The following is a 15868-nucleotide window of genomic DNA, read 5'->3' on the forward strand; positions in this document are numbered from 1 at the left end:
TACTATATTATTTGACTGGTTGGTGTTAGCCAATCCGGAAGTCGAACTTGGTTACAATATGGATCTCAAAAATACTTATTTACTCACCCCAAATTAAGGAATTTTTGATTCTTAGTAGACAATTGAAATATTTCAAATTTGTTTTAATTGTTCAAATTTTTTCCCGAAAAATTTAATCGTATGGGAATAACTATGGATTTTTGAATATTTTGAATTTGACTATTCGAGATTTAATTTTTGAAATTTTTTTCCAAAAAATTTATTTTTTGTATACATCATTGGATTTTTTAAATTTTTTTCCAAAAAATTTAATGTTCTGTGAGTAACTATGGATTTTGAAATGTTTTTTCAAAACATTTAATTTTTTGTACACAGCTATGGATTTTTGAATTTCTTTCCAAAAAATTAAATTTTTGAGACTAGCTAATGAACTTTTTTTTTTTTTCTTGAATTTTACATGAGAAATTTATATGCACACTGGACTTCTTTTGCACAGTTCATTGTTATCACGTCTTTTGACTAAGATTCATCTAATGTAATTTAATAGAAATCCACCTTTTAGACAAGGTTATGTATTTTTATTTAGATTTAATTACAAATATAAGCTATACACTAAACCATAGTTCATAGTATCTGAATCATAATTATAATAAAAAAATTAAAAAATATATTTTAAAACAAAAATACAACGCCCTAATCATCTACGATTATATTCTATATTTTTTTGATCGAGGTTACGTGAATCCTGAACATAATTAAGTTTTTGTTTACATTTTATTTCAACCATTTTGTTTCCTCTTTCCTTTTTAGTCGTTTAATGTAAACCAGTGGTTCTCTAATGCGAGTACGCGTATCCCTTTTGGGCTACTTGGAGGCACTCCTAGGGATACATGAGATTTTGAAAGAATATGGTAAAAGTGGTATAAAGTCAGGGGTGGCTTGAAGGGCTCTAACCCCTAAATTAAGTAATTTTTGTTTTTTACTGGGAAATTTGAATTTTGAATTTATTTCTCCAGAACAAATTTTTCTCCAATTTTATAACTGAAATTTTTTTTCCAAAAAAAATCAGCTGATTTTGAATTTTTTGAGAATAGTTAAAAAAAATTTGATATATAGATCTGGATTTTTGAAATTTTTTGATAAAAGCTAGGGATTCTGAATTTTTTTTTCGATAAAATTTAATATTTTGAAATTTTATACCAAAAAAAAAAAAAAAAAATCAAGACGCCCCCTACAAAATGTAATCCTGTGGACGCCCCTGTCACTGAAGCTAAAATTGTTTTGTGCTGCTACTTTTGTTAAATAAATATTTTATAATTGGTACATCACTAAAAAAAGTTTGAGAATCCCTGATGTATACATATTTTGAACTAAGAAATAACAATGTAGTTGTATTAATGAAATATTGCAGGAGTGTGCATATAGCACACTCCTATAATATTTATTCTTATGCTATATGAATTTAAAGCTGGGCTGTTTGGTCAAATAAATTACTGTATTGAAATTAGAAAAGGAAAACAGTTGGTAAAATTTCTCTTTTTTCTTATTTATTGATTCGTTCTCGAATTATTGTTGTGCTAACATCTCCTCAAAGAATCCATTGTTCACCGAGTACCTACAATAAAATTAGTGAAATGGCAAAAAATAATGTCTCCTTACGCCTGGATTGAAAGTAATGGAGGCCATGAAATTCGGAGCTACCTACCGGACGACAACAAAGTATTTTGTCGAATATGCCGATGTAAGTACTCTTACAGTCCCCATCCAGAGGCAAACGATATTTAATATCCTCGTCCCACATCAAGAATATGTATGCATACGAACAACATTTGACTCATGATGATTCTGACAACTTTAAGACCTACCTCTTAAAGATGCTAGTCTCCTGTAATATACCTTTTTTCACCATGGAGAACCCCATTTTCTCAAAGTTTATGAAGAAATATTCTGATAGAACCGTTCCTAGTAGAAGTATTCTAAATAGATTAATGGAGGTTGTCAGCAAGGATGTAATCTCCAAAATTAAAGGGAAAATTGGAGGTAAGGATATTTTCATAGCTCTTAATGAGACTACAGACAACCGGGAAGGATCAATGACAGTTATATTGATGGGTACATTGGATGGCCGTTTCTTGGTTTGTCCTTATCTAATCAAGATGATAGACATAAAACTTGCTAATGCCGTTAACGTTGGAAATTTTGTCGTTCAGAGTATTCAACTAACTCTTGGTTTGGACATTGATGAAAATAAGTTATAGGTTTTGATCAAGGATGGAGCGTCCTACTGTAAAAAAGCGGGCGAAGACCTCAAAAGAAGCTACCCCCCAATTGAAACATGTTATTTGTGTAGCTCATGGACTCCATAACGTGGCAAACTTGCACGTAAAGAATTCCCAAAGACAAACGAACTCATTTCAGAAATTAAAAAAATGTTTTTGAATGCCGGGCTAAGAAAACGGAACTTTACTATATTTTACCAAATTCCCTTACCTCCAGCACCTATTGTTACACGCTGGGGAACTTGGTTGAAAGCAGTTGATTACTATTTCAATAACTTCGAATCGAACATTTACGGGTCGATATCAAGCTAGAGCCATTCAAAACAAAGTTAAATACATTTTTAGATGAAAATCCAGCGTACAATGATTGGCAAGACCTACCCAATTCTGAGGAGACAATTTACAGAAACACACCTATTGTAAATTGTGACTTAGAGAGGATTTTCAGCATATTGAGAGCCATTCATAAAAAAATAATATCCTTTTTATCAGTAAAAAGTGTCAGGAACAAGCTAATTATAAAATGGAATATTGAAATATTAGATTCGTAAGAGTAAGTATTTATCAAATAACTTTTTTAAGAATAAATTACATTTATTCCTAAATAATTTGGTCAAGAACAAGAGCATGCATGGTCTCAAAGGGGATCTTAGCTTCAAATGGCGTGCAAATAGTTTGTCTAACATCAATTTCTTCGGGTTAAGAATTGGGTTTGCTCCATGGATTTCAACATGTTGAAGTACAACTTATTTAAGATAAGCTTTTGTTCGTTTTAAATACTGAACATATTAATTTACTTTGTCTTTTCTTAGCTTTACAAGTTACTTAGATGACGAAAAATGAGGGATTCTTCACGGAATTTGAAGTATGATAGAAAAAAGACAATAGTTTATTTCTACTCATAATTAGTATATTTTTTTCTGTATAGAAATGTCTCATTATTTTTGTATATTTATAATTTACATTTGTCCCTAATAATTTGTTGACTCCATTTGTAATATTTAGTGTTAATAACTTCAATTTCGTATCATTTGTCCCTTATAATTTGTTGCATCCATTTGTAATATTCAGTGTCGTTTGTTATTATTAATTCGTTTCACTTTCTGTGTATAGCTACTATTAAAATTTCTAATTAATATTTTTCGTTATAATTAATTGTTTTTTATTTTACACATACTTCTTTAACTTAATAGTCCAAACAGACGTTATAGTACTTTAATTTGTAAATTTACTTGTAATTAATTTAAAAGAAAAACATTTATCGCTACACTTCATATAAAAAATACAATCAGTACGGGGACATGTAAAAATAAATTTAACTTTTGGCGCCCTCCCAATAGTTTGCCGGATTAGGTATCCTACTGTAGTGAGTCCTGAAGGTGTTCTAGGGATGGTGCATTGTTTAACCAGCCCCTAATATCTGAATTCATTAAAAAACTGGAGAGACTGGAGACGGAATGTCTAAATTTACTAGTAATCTACTGCTACGGGTTAAGTCATAATCATAAGTTTATGACATATTACATACGGACTTTTATTAATATTTGTTAATAAATCTATAATATATAAATTTGCAAGTTTTTTCATGGTTTTAACGTAAAGTAAATCAGGTATTGCGGAATTTCAAAATTTCAACTACTATTTATATATTACACTCTTCTAGTGTGATATGAAATATAGAAGATTCTCATTTTTATACCAGCATCACGTGATATTATATCCTCCAAAACTGCAACTTTTAATCAATAGTACCCGATGTCTCGCTTCCACTACAAAGACTCGCTCGATGCCCAGTCCTATATATTATATAGCATCCAACGTCTATACAGGGTGCTCTACATAATATAGTACTCACTGATGTAAATCAAATAAATATTTTTGATATAAGATAAAATAATGTAGTCGTATTCATTAGATATTGCAAGGGCCAGCGTGTAACAAATGGACTGTTTATGTTTGTTTGAGTTATTGGTCTAGTATGAATAAATTCATAATTCATGTGCGTATTTGTTAAGGTTTGAATAAAATATAAAGGTTGGTACATAAGTGAAGGACTATTTATGGGGGAGTCATTTTCCATATTATTAAAGAAAATTTGTCTTTTAGGCGGCACCTAATTACTCCGTACAATGCTGGGTACTAGTGCTTGTATATATACTAATTACCAACGATGAAAATCCAGTGTGGAATGGGCATGTTAACAAAAACCCCGAAAATCAACATGGTAACCCTGATAATTTATCTCCTTCCCTCTACTTGTTAGTAAAAATACAGAACGTCCCAGTCTGTACCTCAGCCATTTTTGACGTATGCCAGTGAATGGGTTCTTTCAAAATTACGTTTGGATCTGCATGCCCCATACTATTGCTAATACCAAGCCGTTCAAACCTTTGCCTTCTGATTGATGAAAGATCCTTTCCTTCACGACCAATATTACCAATCGAAGGTTGCTTTATCATTTTTTTAAGAACGATTTTTAATACAATGAATGCAGGGATAAGAGGACTGAGATAATTACTTTTGATATCTCGTCCAGAGAGCATCCACCTTGTTCTATGGGATTTAAAGAAGTTATTCAACACGGGGCTCCCGTCTGATATATATTGGCCTACAGAAGTAATCCCTGCACTACTAAGGAACTCACTCCTACTGTTCAGTCGAGGATTATAATTAAATGGCTTGTTTGACCCTAGTAAAGGGAGGACATTCTCATTGATAGAGCTCCATACTGAGCACATCTTCCTCCAATGATGACCCGATCTTTTCACCACTCCAAATATTTCGGATGGACCCATACAGATGCATTCAGCAAATTGAAAACCAATCCTTTAGTAGAATTTTGTTTTGATTTTAATTGCCCAAAAATAACCAGAGCTTCTGAGTCGTTTTAACCACGAGAGATTCAGCGCCTTCCACATATATTTTATGTGTGTAGCACCAAGATCCCAGCGAGTTGTTGGAGCATTAATACTCCACCTTGAAACGAATGCCCCCAATCTAAATCTCCCTTAATTTATGTATTTTCTCACATATCATCTTTGAAAAAGGCACGTATCTCAGCAGATGGAATGATTTTGGGAGGATATTGCAATCTTTTATAAATACTGAAATAACTTGAAACGAAGAATATATTACTTGAGTAGGAGGTTAGGGATATCGACTCAATCCATCATAATTGCTCTAATAAGTTGCGACGTAGAATTAGAGAATCATTAGAGTTTTTATGTATGCTTAATTTTCTATTACATGAATTATTAGATTTAATGACATAGAAGTTTATCTCCATTATATCAATTCCATCCACCCTACAATTATATTGTAATGGTTCATGGTAGCTACAAGAAAAAGTTTGTAGTAATTTACTTACAAAAGATGTGATTATTTTCTTTATTCAATTCACAGTGGATTGGAAACTGGTAAAGTTCACAGTGGACTAAATTTCATTTGAATAACTTACACTTTGATAAGAAGGTGGAGATAACAGATCTAAGTGATTAGTGAGAGGAATATACTTCATAATTTGGTCTGGTGACTTATGTACAACAGTCTTCATAATCTTCCTTACTGTCCAATCGTGTAAGCCTTATGAGATTTACCAATCAGCAAATATATATGTTGTAGGAAGTACGAAAACTTTTAAAAAATTTTAAATTGTGTAGATCAATAAGTTCGTTTTATGTATCCTGTATAAGTAAGGGTGATAATTTTGGTAAGAATAGAAAAGCGTGCGAGCAGAAGAGAAGAAATACTTATGGCATCATTGATTAAATAATTTACATCTTCTATCAATCAAGAACGTCATCATTCCCGCCTTTATTATTCAAAATTAATATAATATTAGATGGTGATAGTCGATAGAGAACTGAATAAAATGCCTAAAATAACGTCGCCTTCTGTCTGGATTTCTGAAAATGGAGGCCCAGGAATTTGGGAATTACTTACCAGATGAGAAACAGATGGTTTGTCGGATTTGTCGAAATAAATGTGCCTTTGGTCTCCTATCTAGAATTACACGCCACTCATTATTCTCATCTCATATCAAGAGAATGGATATTCATCTAAAAATCAAGTTAATGATGAATACATCAAGTCAGACTTTAACTCTGATCTCACAAAGATGCTTATTGCATGTAATATAACCTTATCAATTGCTAATCATCTATGTTCAAAAAATTTATGGAGAAACACACGGGTAAACCTATCCCTTCCCGAGGAGCCATCATTAAATTAATGGAGGATGTTGGTACTGATGTCATTTATAGAAATACATATAAAAATGTTTTGAGTCGCCCACACCAAATGACGATCAAGTTATCAGTAAAAAGTATAAAATATTTACTAATTTCGAAATGAAACTCTGAATTTTGTACTATCTAACAGTAAGTATTCAATCTTTTAAATCTAACCCTAAAATATGATTCTATTTTAGCTAAACATATCAAGAATTATGATACACAACTCATTAAATAGTAAAAACAACTGCTTAAATGGTCACAACAACGGGGGTAGTAGCTTTGGATGGTTCGCAACTAGTTTGTCTGAGACTAGTTTCTTCACTTAAAGACTTGGGTATGATCATTAGGTTTTCCAATATTACATAGTCAATAAATATTACTTTTTTATCACTTAAGGCTTAGCTATGGTTGATAGGCTCCAAGAAATGGTGTTCAGAAAACTCATAAAAGGCAAAAACAACTGCTTAAATGGTCACAACAACGGGGGTAGTTGCATTGGGTGTAGCATTATAATTACCAATTGTGTATATATGTTGTTATATAAGCATAAATAGCGGAGAAAAATCTTTTTGATGCTCTTAATAAGGAGTAATATCGCCGGACATTACTACATAATTAGCTTTTGCTCTAAATCTTTACGATGTCATGTTAAAAAATACAATAAGTCAAGAATGGTTGCCTGAATTGTCTGATCAGTTAAATTTGACTGCATGGATTAACTTTTCTTTTTTTAGATAAATATGAAATAAATGAAAGTGGGATTCTAAAAGCTGTTCTTACTAAGATTGGAAGAAGATATGGATTGAAATCTAACATTATTTTATGATTTACTTTATTATTAATAATTATTAAAATCTCATCGGTAGAAATATATCTATCCTATGCACAATTGTATATGCAACTTGCACATAAGGAAAAAAGGTGATGGTCTTTTTGATTAAACTCCACGTCTGGCTTGTATTTTGCAACCTCAAGTTATAACATATTGAACTGAATTCCGATGTTAGAACAAGAAGATAATATTTGGATCAATCTATTATTTCAATATTCTGTATTTATAATTTATTGTTATTATTAGTTATATGATTCTAATTGTTTAATTTTGTATATTTAACTTAAATGTATGATGGTTTATTTTTAGTATGTAGATTGTATTTAATTTAAGCCTTCTATTTTAAATTTGGAACTTCAAATATATTTCGAAATACTCTTATTTTGTCGTTTTATTAGTTTTATTTACCTGAGAATATGGTTCACAATAAATTACTATTTCATGGAGTGTGACGTTTCCAAATCTACTGTAACGGATAAAAATCGTCTAAGTCAATTATACGTAGTATATCTTTATTAAACATTTTGCTAATAAATACTTTCGTTACACCCTCAAAAATCATAATAAAGCAGGCAACTGATAAATACTGATGTGATAATCACATCAGTATTTTAAACAATAATACCATATGTCTTTCTCTCCCCTGTCTCCTCACACGCGTTTTTCTCTACAATATTATCAACTATATGTATAAGTTTACCTCCACGTCATACTTTCTCTTTCTATCTCGAAATTGGAGACAGCAACAGAGGAAAGATGAAATTAAATTATCGCAACCTTTTAATAATAAGGAAATAACTTTGGTACGTCAAGCGAAGGAACGCAAAGTGAAGAGAATATTTTTTTGACGGATGAAGAGAAGGATCTCGACTTTATCGAGTTATTCGTATAATTAGCACTTCAAAGTTAAATAGAAGGTATCATTTTGTGGAAGAACTTGGGAATTTGGCTCTTATAGAGTATTCGAAGGAGGGTAGGGGGTGAGTTCTCTCGGAGTCCATCCGTTGACTGAGGGATGAGGCCGGAGGAAATTACATCTAATTATGTTGTGGATAAATATAACTTTGATTTTTTGCAAATACGTTTTTTTTTCTTCATAAAACAAGATCGATTCCCCGTGTCTCAAAGTTTTTCTTAGTTTTTTGTAGATTCAAAAATCCACAAAAAAAAAAAAATAGAAATCCAAAAAACGAATTATTGTACTAACAGAAAAAGGGAGAATGTATATTACAAATGATTAAAAAAGGGAATCATGTCTATACGTAGATCACAAGAAGGAACGGATGAGCAAGTTAATCTGAGTATATATCTTCAATCTTCATTATGGCTGAAGAGAGCAGGAGTAACAATTGGCAGTGACAATAAATAAATGACAGGGTCAAACATTTACAAAATTGCTTGATATTTACCAAAATCAGTATTTTCACATGGTCAATTATATGTGGCATTTTCAAGAGCGTCAAAAGAAAGTGTAGGTTTGATCAAGGTTAATAGAACTACAATGTTAGACCATCATGTAATCGGGCTTGCTAGAAATTTCAATCTGATGTATTCCGTCGGCTGCTGTGCAACACAAGCAGATTTTGACAAAATAGGCAACCACTCATAGTCTATGACGTCACTATTTCTAGAATTTTCAATTTAATGTATCGCACCGACTGCTGAGTAAGAAAAACAGATTTTGACAAAACACGTAACCCCTCAAGCGTGAAAGAAGTCAAACATCAGTTGTACATGCGTTATCGTATAACTTTGTATTTCTATTAACCTTGGGTTTGATTATACTTAAATCAAATAGACAGAAGCAACAAAAAAAATTGTAAACAAGGAGGTTTTACAATAGAAATTTACCTATTATATAATTTTAGTTTATAGTAGATCGTTTTAGTTTAGTATTTTAACATAAACAAGCTAAATATAAATAAAATCCTTTTAATTGGCTATCTTTAAGATAGTGTGTTCTTACTAGTACCGGGTGGCCCATGTAGCAGTTGCATTTTAAACTACCACTTTTTTGACGTCTAACACCTGTAGTAACATTCTCATTGTGTCTAATATTTTGTATAAGGTCTCCGGCTTACGAAATAGTTAAGTTTACGCTGGAAAAAATTGGGAAATACCGAAGACTTACTTCCAAAATGGAGAGTCTTCAAACGAAACTGTAAGAAAATTACGTCGGTCGAAATAAAGCGCCTTCCAGGCAGTTTGTGGATAAATTTGTGAAGCGTGTGCGTGAAACTGGTTCGTTAACAGATAAAACAATGCGTTCCCGTGTTCGTCCAGTACACTCAATCGAAAACATTGCTGCTGTTGCCGAAAGCGAAAAAACGAGCAAGGAGCTGCCGTTACGGTCAATGGTGAGCGCTATCGGGACATGTTTGAAGATTTTTTGTTTCCCCAAATGGAAAGGGAAAACATCGACGACATTTGGTTCCAACAAGATGGCGCTACGTGCCACACCGCCAACGTTACAGTGGATCTTTTGCGCACTGTCTTCGACAATCGCATCATATACCGAAACGGCAACGTCAACTGGCCACCTCGTAGCTGCGATTTGACTCTGTTGGACTATTTTTTGTGGGGAACCGTCAAGGATAAATGTTACGCCAAACATTTAGAAAAGATTGACGATTTGAAACACGAAATTGGATTCACCATTGCAGCTATTGAAGCTCACACAATCGAAAATGTATTGAAAAATTGGGTCGACAGAGTGGGCTACTGTATGGCCACCCACGATGGCCATATGAATGAAGTGGTATTCCATCATTAACCGGAATGTTGAGGCTTTCAAATAAATAGAAAATGATTGAAAAATATCCATCCGTCTTTTTTTTATAGCAATATCAAAAAAAAAAGTTTCGTGGACCACTCTTTATTATACGTAAATAATTATATCCATCCATTTGTTTAAAAAAAAGGAACTGAAAGTTAACGTGGTCACACCCAAAGAAAATATATAAAAAACTAGAAGAGCCACGCCTCAGCTTACTAAAAAGAGCGAGCAGCAGAAAAGAAAAAGAAATGATATCCATAAAAGTAGATATTTTCGTTGATATTTATAAACATTCATTAATACTTTATCAGTTGTTGAACACATTACAAAATAAGGCTGTCAATTCATTTTAATTCTCTACATTGTTCTTCTGGCTATATATATATGTATATGTTTTTTGTGTCACCCCAACAATTTGAAAAATGTTTGGGAGGAAGGCAGCTTAGCTGTCACGATGTGTCATTAAATTGAGCAGCTATGAGAAGAATAAGATAAACAGACACCCCACTCCTTATCTAGCAATGCTATAGGCAGGAATTACTCCGATGTCATCGATTATAATCCGAGTCCAACAAGGACTTTCACTTCGAACTCTTAGTCATTACTCTCCGTCATTCATTAGCAAAAACATTTGTGGTTACACTTTATAGTTTATACGTATAGCATGTTCTCTCCTCAGGAATGAAATAATAATGTGAACAGCTTTGGAAAATAAAGAAGCAACTTTAAAGCAAATCCGGGCCCTCTTCCATTATAGCAGGCTTGTAAGCGTTCCTCTATTTTGGCGTTCCGTTCAATTTTTCTTTTTTTGTTCAGCGTTCAGCTATCATTTTTGTTCCGTTCGGCGTTCCGATTATGAAGTAGTATCAGGTAGTATTATATTGCTTCAGTTGCTGGAGCAAAACTTGATTATTCTACATCAAATTTAGGAGAATAAAAAAAAGGTATAAAAGGATTACTGGGTTCCTTAATCGATTAATTCGTAAAAGACAGAGCACAAGTAGAAGTAGATTTTGGGTTAAACTTGCTGTTGCAAGTTTGTGGTGGGATAACATAATTAACGGTGTAACAAGGAAGAGGAATGGTATTCTAATTTTCGCATGTCCAGAGCTTCACTATTGACTTTAACAGAGTAGGCCAAAATATGAATATGGGAATGTAAATGAATAATATTGGTTTTCTGTGGGTACCTAAAGGTAGTCAAGTGTTTACTCAAGGAATTTCAGACTGTTTAGAATTCTATGGTTTACTCTATAAAGTCATCCTTTTTAAAAGATAACCAAGGTTAATAGAAATAAAAGGTTATGCCATAACGCTTGTACGACTGATGTTTGACTTCCAGCACGCATTTTAATATTGACGTCATAGAGTATGAGTGGTCGCATGTTTTGTGAGAATCTGTGTGTCTTGCCAAGCAAACGGTACAATACATCAAATCTTGTATGTCTATTAACTTTGATGATAACGTAAAAAAACATGTATATAGCCCCTTGCCATATAAGCAAGACAAAAATATAACTGCTCGTAATTTGCAATCTAACAAATAATAGATTCGTTGTGCAAAAAAACCCTCGACCTCATAATCCTTAGTATGTGCTTTACCTGAATTAAGCAACCCAGTTTTATGAGTATATAATCCAGTGATTCCTAACCGAGACTCTGTTTTACATCGGCTAGGTCTCCACAAGGTTATTAAAAACATTAAGAAATGCCTTTACAAAAAAAAAAAGTATTGAATATAATTCTGGACTAAAAAATTCGGGTGATGAAAAGATTTGGATAACTAATTGTAAGTATCTAGTTTCTTTAGGGAAATCAGAAATGCTTTATGTCTGAATAATAAATTAAAGCGTACTAAAAACCAAAGAAAACCAGTAAAAAAAAAATTATCGAAAAAAACGACCACAACTACCTCGACAATACAAAGAAAATGGTTCTCCCAATTTATTTCCTTAAAACGCTAAAATCTTTGCTATATCGCAATGTAGGATGAATTGTACTTAGGAGGTTGCGAGAGAATGTAGAGAGCAATTCTTGGATATATTTTTTTTAATTGGGAGGGAGTGATGACATAGAAGTAAAACAAATAACAAGTTTTCCTCTATAGTAGGGTAGAGCGGAACTATTTCGCTGTTCTTTTTTTTAAAGAATGGGAAAGTAAATAATTATTTTGACTAAATTTTGAAAAAAAACAAAAAAAACAAGAACATTATTACACTAAACATAATTTTTACATGTCTTAGTTAAGTAAATGCATACTTCTAAATTTATGAAGAAAAAAAATACGGAATTTTCAATATAAAAAAAGAAAGAAAATGAACTTACTGTTTTTCCTCAAAGAATTAAATACAAAATTACGTTTGTGGCGAGAAAAACCTCCTTAAAAAAGACCTAAAATATGATAATTTTAAACTTCCTCTAATATATAATAAAAGTTTTTACATTTCTTAAGCATCAACTGTGGAATTGTCATAATTAATTATCATTTGATTATTTAAAACTTGACAATTTTTGATAGAAATGGCATTAAAAGGTAATTTATATTGATGTTTAATATTATCGTCAAACGTATAATTTTTACGAAGCACTTTAGATCAAATGTAGCTTTTTATTTTGAACAAGATCCTTGCAAAAATGACTTTTTAGTCATGCATCATAAAAAATATTCGCAAAGAGTATTGTTCTACCCTACGCAATGCAACACAGAGTATTTACACCATACACATTTGCTAAGATTAATACTCTGCTGAAATACGTATTTTTTTCTCACTTGTTTTGCAGTTACTCAATACTTACGTGAGAGAAGAGTTGTGATGTACTCAAGCGGGAAGGAAGATATATAAGAGTTAATCTTTTATTGTGATATAAATATTTAATGCAGAGTTTGCTACGCATTTTATAGAATAAACCAAGGCAAAGGTCCTTTCTGAATTATAATAATCACAGAATCTAATAAAATTTGGAGTGGTTCACAATATAAAAGATAGGGAAACTTACGAAAAAACATAGTTGGTTTCTGTGTGTGTTTATATTATAAGTACCCGGCCTTAATTATGATCTTGTCTAACCATGTTAACAAGAAAACAATCGAATCAGTTACCATGGGCACATTTACAGTCTGTAGAAATCTCTAAAAGTGTTGGTGATGTGAGCAAAACCTTTGATTTATCAGAAAAACATGAAATCCTTCCAAATTACCCTTCTGCTAAAACCCATTACAACAACTTGGATTTGCTACCGGAGAATCCTGCTCCTAAAAGGAAAAGACCAAAATTCATTCGAAGGGTCAAATGTCAAGTCTGTTATGATTTAGCAAATGATCATATTCACTATGGGGCTATTTCCTGCTACTCTTGCCGTGCTTTCTTCCGAAGGGCAGTTAATAGCAATGCTGATTACTTTTGTTCACAGAATAAAAACTGCGTCGTTACAAAGCATACGAGGAAACATTGTCAGTACTGCAGATTTGTGAAATGTCTCTCTGTGGGGATGAAGAGCTCTTGGGTTATGACTGAAGAGGACAAGAAAGAGAAGAAGGAAAAAGCCTTTATCAAGAAAGTTAAACTAAAGACTTGTCAACTCCATCGTGTTTCCACAAAATCCAAAAAATCACGGCAATCCTTTAATAAGCATACTAATAGTATAAAGAAGGAAGACAATAATGGGACGAGGTCCCCTTATCCCTTCGAGTTCCTACCCTTTCCGAGCATATTATTCCTCCACGACTAGACCCTAGTTGTCTTTCAAGTTCCCTATTGTCGTCTCACGAAAATCCTGCTCAACAAAGTTTCACTTTTTCCTCTGCATCTTCTCCATATTCGAGCATGAATAGAAGTTTATCGTGTTCTCCAATTACGATGTCTAATAATACTGATGCATTATTGTCTACTCATCATTCACCCAGGGAACACTCAGAGTTCCCAGGTTCACCCATAGTGGGGACATTATCATATGACCAATCAATGAACTCTTCCACTATTTATAAATATTTAAATACGATTTCGTCATCCTCTTTGCAAAGTCATTTGTATAATAATGGTAGGAGTAATGAGCTTTCTCCTCCTTCCAAGCAATCCCACATCTCAAATACCTATGCACTTAATCCGGAGACAAGCATGAGTAATCAATCCTATTATGATTTCAATTCCACTCTTAGACAAAAAGATCCCTTGGAACCTCCTTCTATATCGCAAAGCAATTATTCTCCAAAGAATAATCACGGAGAATTATTTTCTTATTCTCCTCTGAGTGGCAAGTCCTCTCCACAACTTGCAAAGACAGAAAAAATACCTCCTTCTCTGTGTAAGAAGTTCATGGATAATGAAACTCTACCTGAGTTACTCGTTAACTCCAATTTCCCAATTGATCTCAGTCAAAAATATACCTCTGTTGTTGACAGTTGCAATTATAAAATTCATCCCTCGGAGATTCTTACTAATTTATCAACCGTAAGTAAATATGAGACTGGTATTCCAAAAACCTTAAAAATGCTGGTTTTTCGGATTACGAGTGCAATCTCATAAGTAATATAATGATAAGTGAAGAAGAGTCCTCAAAGCTCATTCCCCTCAGGTCTGAAACAATGGCTACCATGATCAATTGTTCCTACTCAAATAAAACTTTTCCTCAAGACGTTTGCCTGGAGGGATATCTTGTATGCATGAGGCGAATCATTCGACTTTCATCAATGTTGGACTTCTTCACTTGCTTTAGTATGGAAGACCAAAAGGCTCTTCTACTTACTAACACAGATATGATTGTCAATATTAGAACTGCAAGGTTTTTTCAGCGTGGAGTTCATCTTAAAAAACATATCTTATTTGTAAATAATACCGATGATGATCCAAAGTATGGAAGGATGGACACTTTCCAGATATTTCAATCACCCTGGGCCTGTAGCGAAAAAGATGAGAAAAAGTACAATGATTTAATGAAGAAGATTTTTGATCTTCAGCTCGACGAAATCTCAACTGTCCTCATATCCATGATGTCTCTCTTTTCCTCTACTAATGCAAAAATTCACGATGAACTCCGAGCAAACAAAACACAAGAGTTCTTTACAAATCTTATGAAGAAATATATTATACATCATGTGGGTAAGGACGCGGCGTGTCAACTCTTACCCAAATACATATTTATGATAGCACATCTCGAAGAAATGGCTCAAATTATGGTTAGTAAACGACTTAATATCTAGGATCATGGGATATCTGCAATTTGTATTGTTCTAATTATTTAAATAAGTGTGATAAGTTTATTCAATTATTTTATTTAATTGAGTGTTTAATGGAGATCAATCTTTTTTGTATCTGTATGATTAATTAATCATTATACATATATTATTTTTATTCCAAGTTTTTCAATTCATGGATACAGAACCTACTATATACCAAAATAGGAGCTTATATTTTATATATTACCTATATATATTTTTAATCTGTCTAATTGTCTTTAAAAAATGCACGAACACAAGAGCAAAGTTGAATGATTTTTTTCAAAATGGAGTCGGAATTACATTAGTTGTATTCCTCCACTAATTGTTATTACAGATTTCTATTTATCCTTTGGGTGTGCTGCAAATTTCACTTCAAGTAGCTATTAATTCCTCACGACAAATAAATAAATTAATGGATTTTATAGATTTGAAAGTCTATATTGGAGTCAAATCAAGTGTTATATATCAAATAAAGGTTCTATACTATCATTAATATTCTTGACTATTTCAATTCATCTCTGAAATTTGAAT

The 15868-nt window shown here is 32.5% G+C and overlaps 1 protein-coding gene and 1 long non-coding RNA gene across 2 annotated transcripts; both read left to right on the plus strand.

The window, feature by feature from the left end:
• The first annotated feature begins 5966 nt into the window (after positions 1-5966).
• LOC139905530 (uncharacterized) lies at positions 5967-7727 on the plus strand. Its single transcript, XR_011780386.1, has 3 exons — positions 5967-6658; positions 6709-6848; positions 6911-7727. It is a non-coding gene; the product is annotated as an uncharacterized lncRNA (long non-coding RNA).
• Positions 7728-12907: 5180 nt separating this feature from the next.
• On the plus strand, positions 12908-15601 carry LOC121118662 (uncharacterized). The gene is made up of 2 exons (XM_040713253.2): positions 12908-14570; positions 14695-15601. The coding sequence occupies exons 1-2, from the start codon at positions 14443-14445 to the stop codon at positions 15317-15319; spliced, it is 753 nt and encodes a 250-aa protein (XP_040569187.2). The 5' UTR covers positions 12908-14442; the 3' UTR covers positions 15320-15601.
• The last annotated feature ends 267 nt before the right edge of the window (positions 15602-15868 follow it).

This window comes from Lepeophtheirus salmonis, chromosome 5 (assembly GCF_016086655.4).
Source record: "Lepeophtheirus salmonis chromosome 5, UVic_Lsal_1.4, whole genome shotgun sequence".
In the NCBI taxonomy this organism is placed as follows: domain Eukaryota; kingdom Metazoa; phylum Arthropoda; class Copepoda; order Siphonostomatoida; family Caligidae; genus Lepeophtheirus; species Lepeophtheirus salmonis.

Bases quoted from the DNA above. Each gene is read 5' to 3' on its own strand.
- LOC121118662 (XM_040713253.2), top strand. From the start codon at position 14,443: ATGAAACTCTACCTGAGTTACTCGTTAACTCCAATTTCCCAATTGATC. The intron at 14,571-14,694 runs GTAAGTAAATAT...CATTCCCCTCAG, and splicing joins TTCTTACTAATTTATCAACC to GTCTGAAACAATGGCTACCA.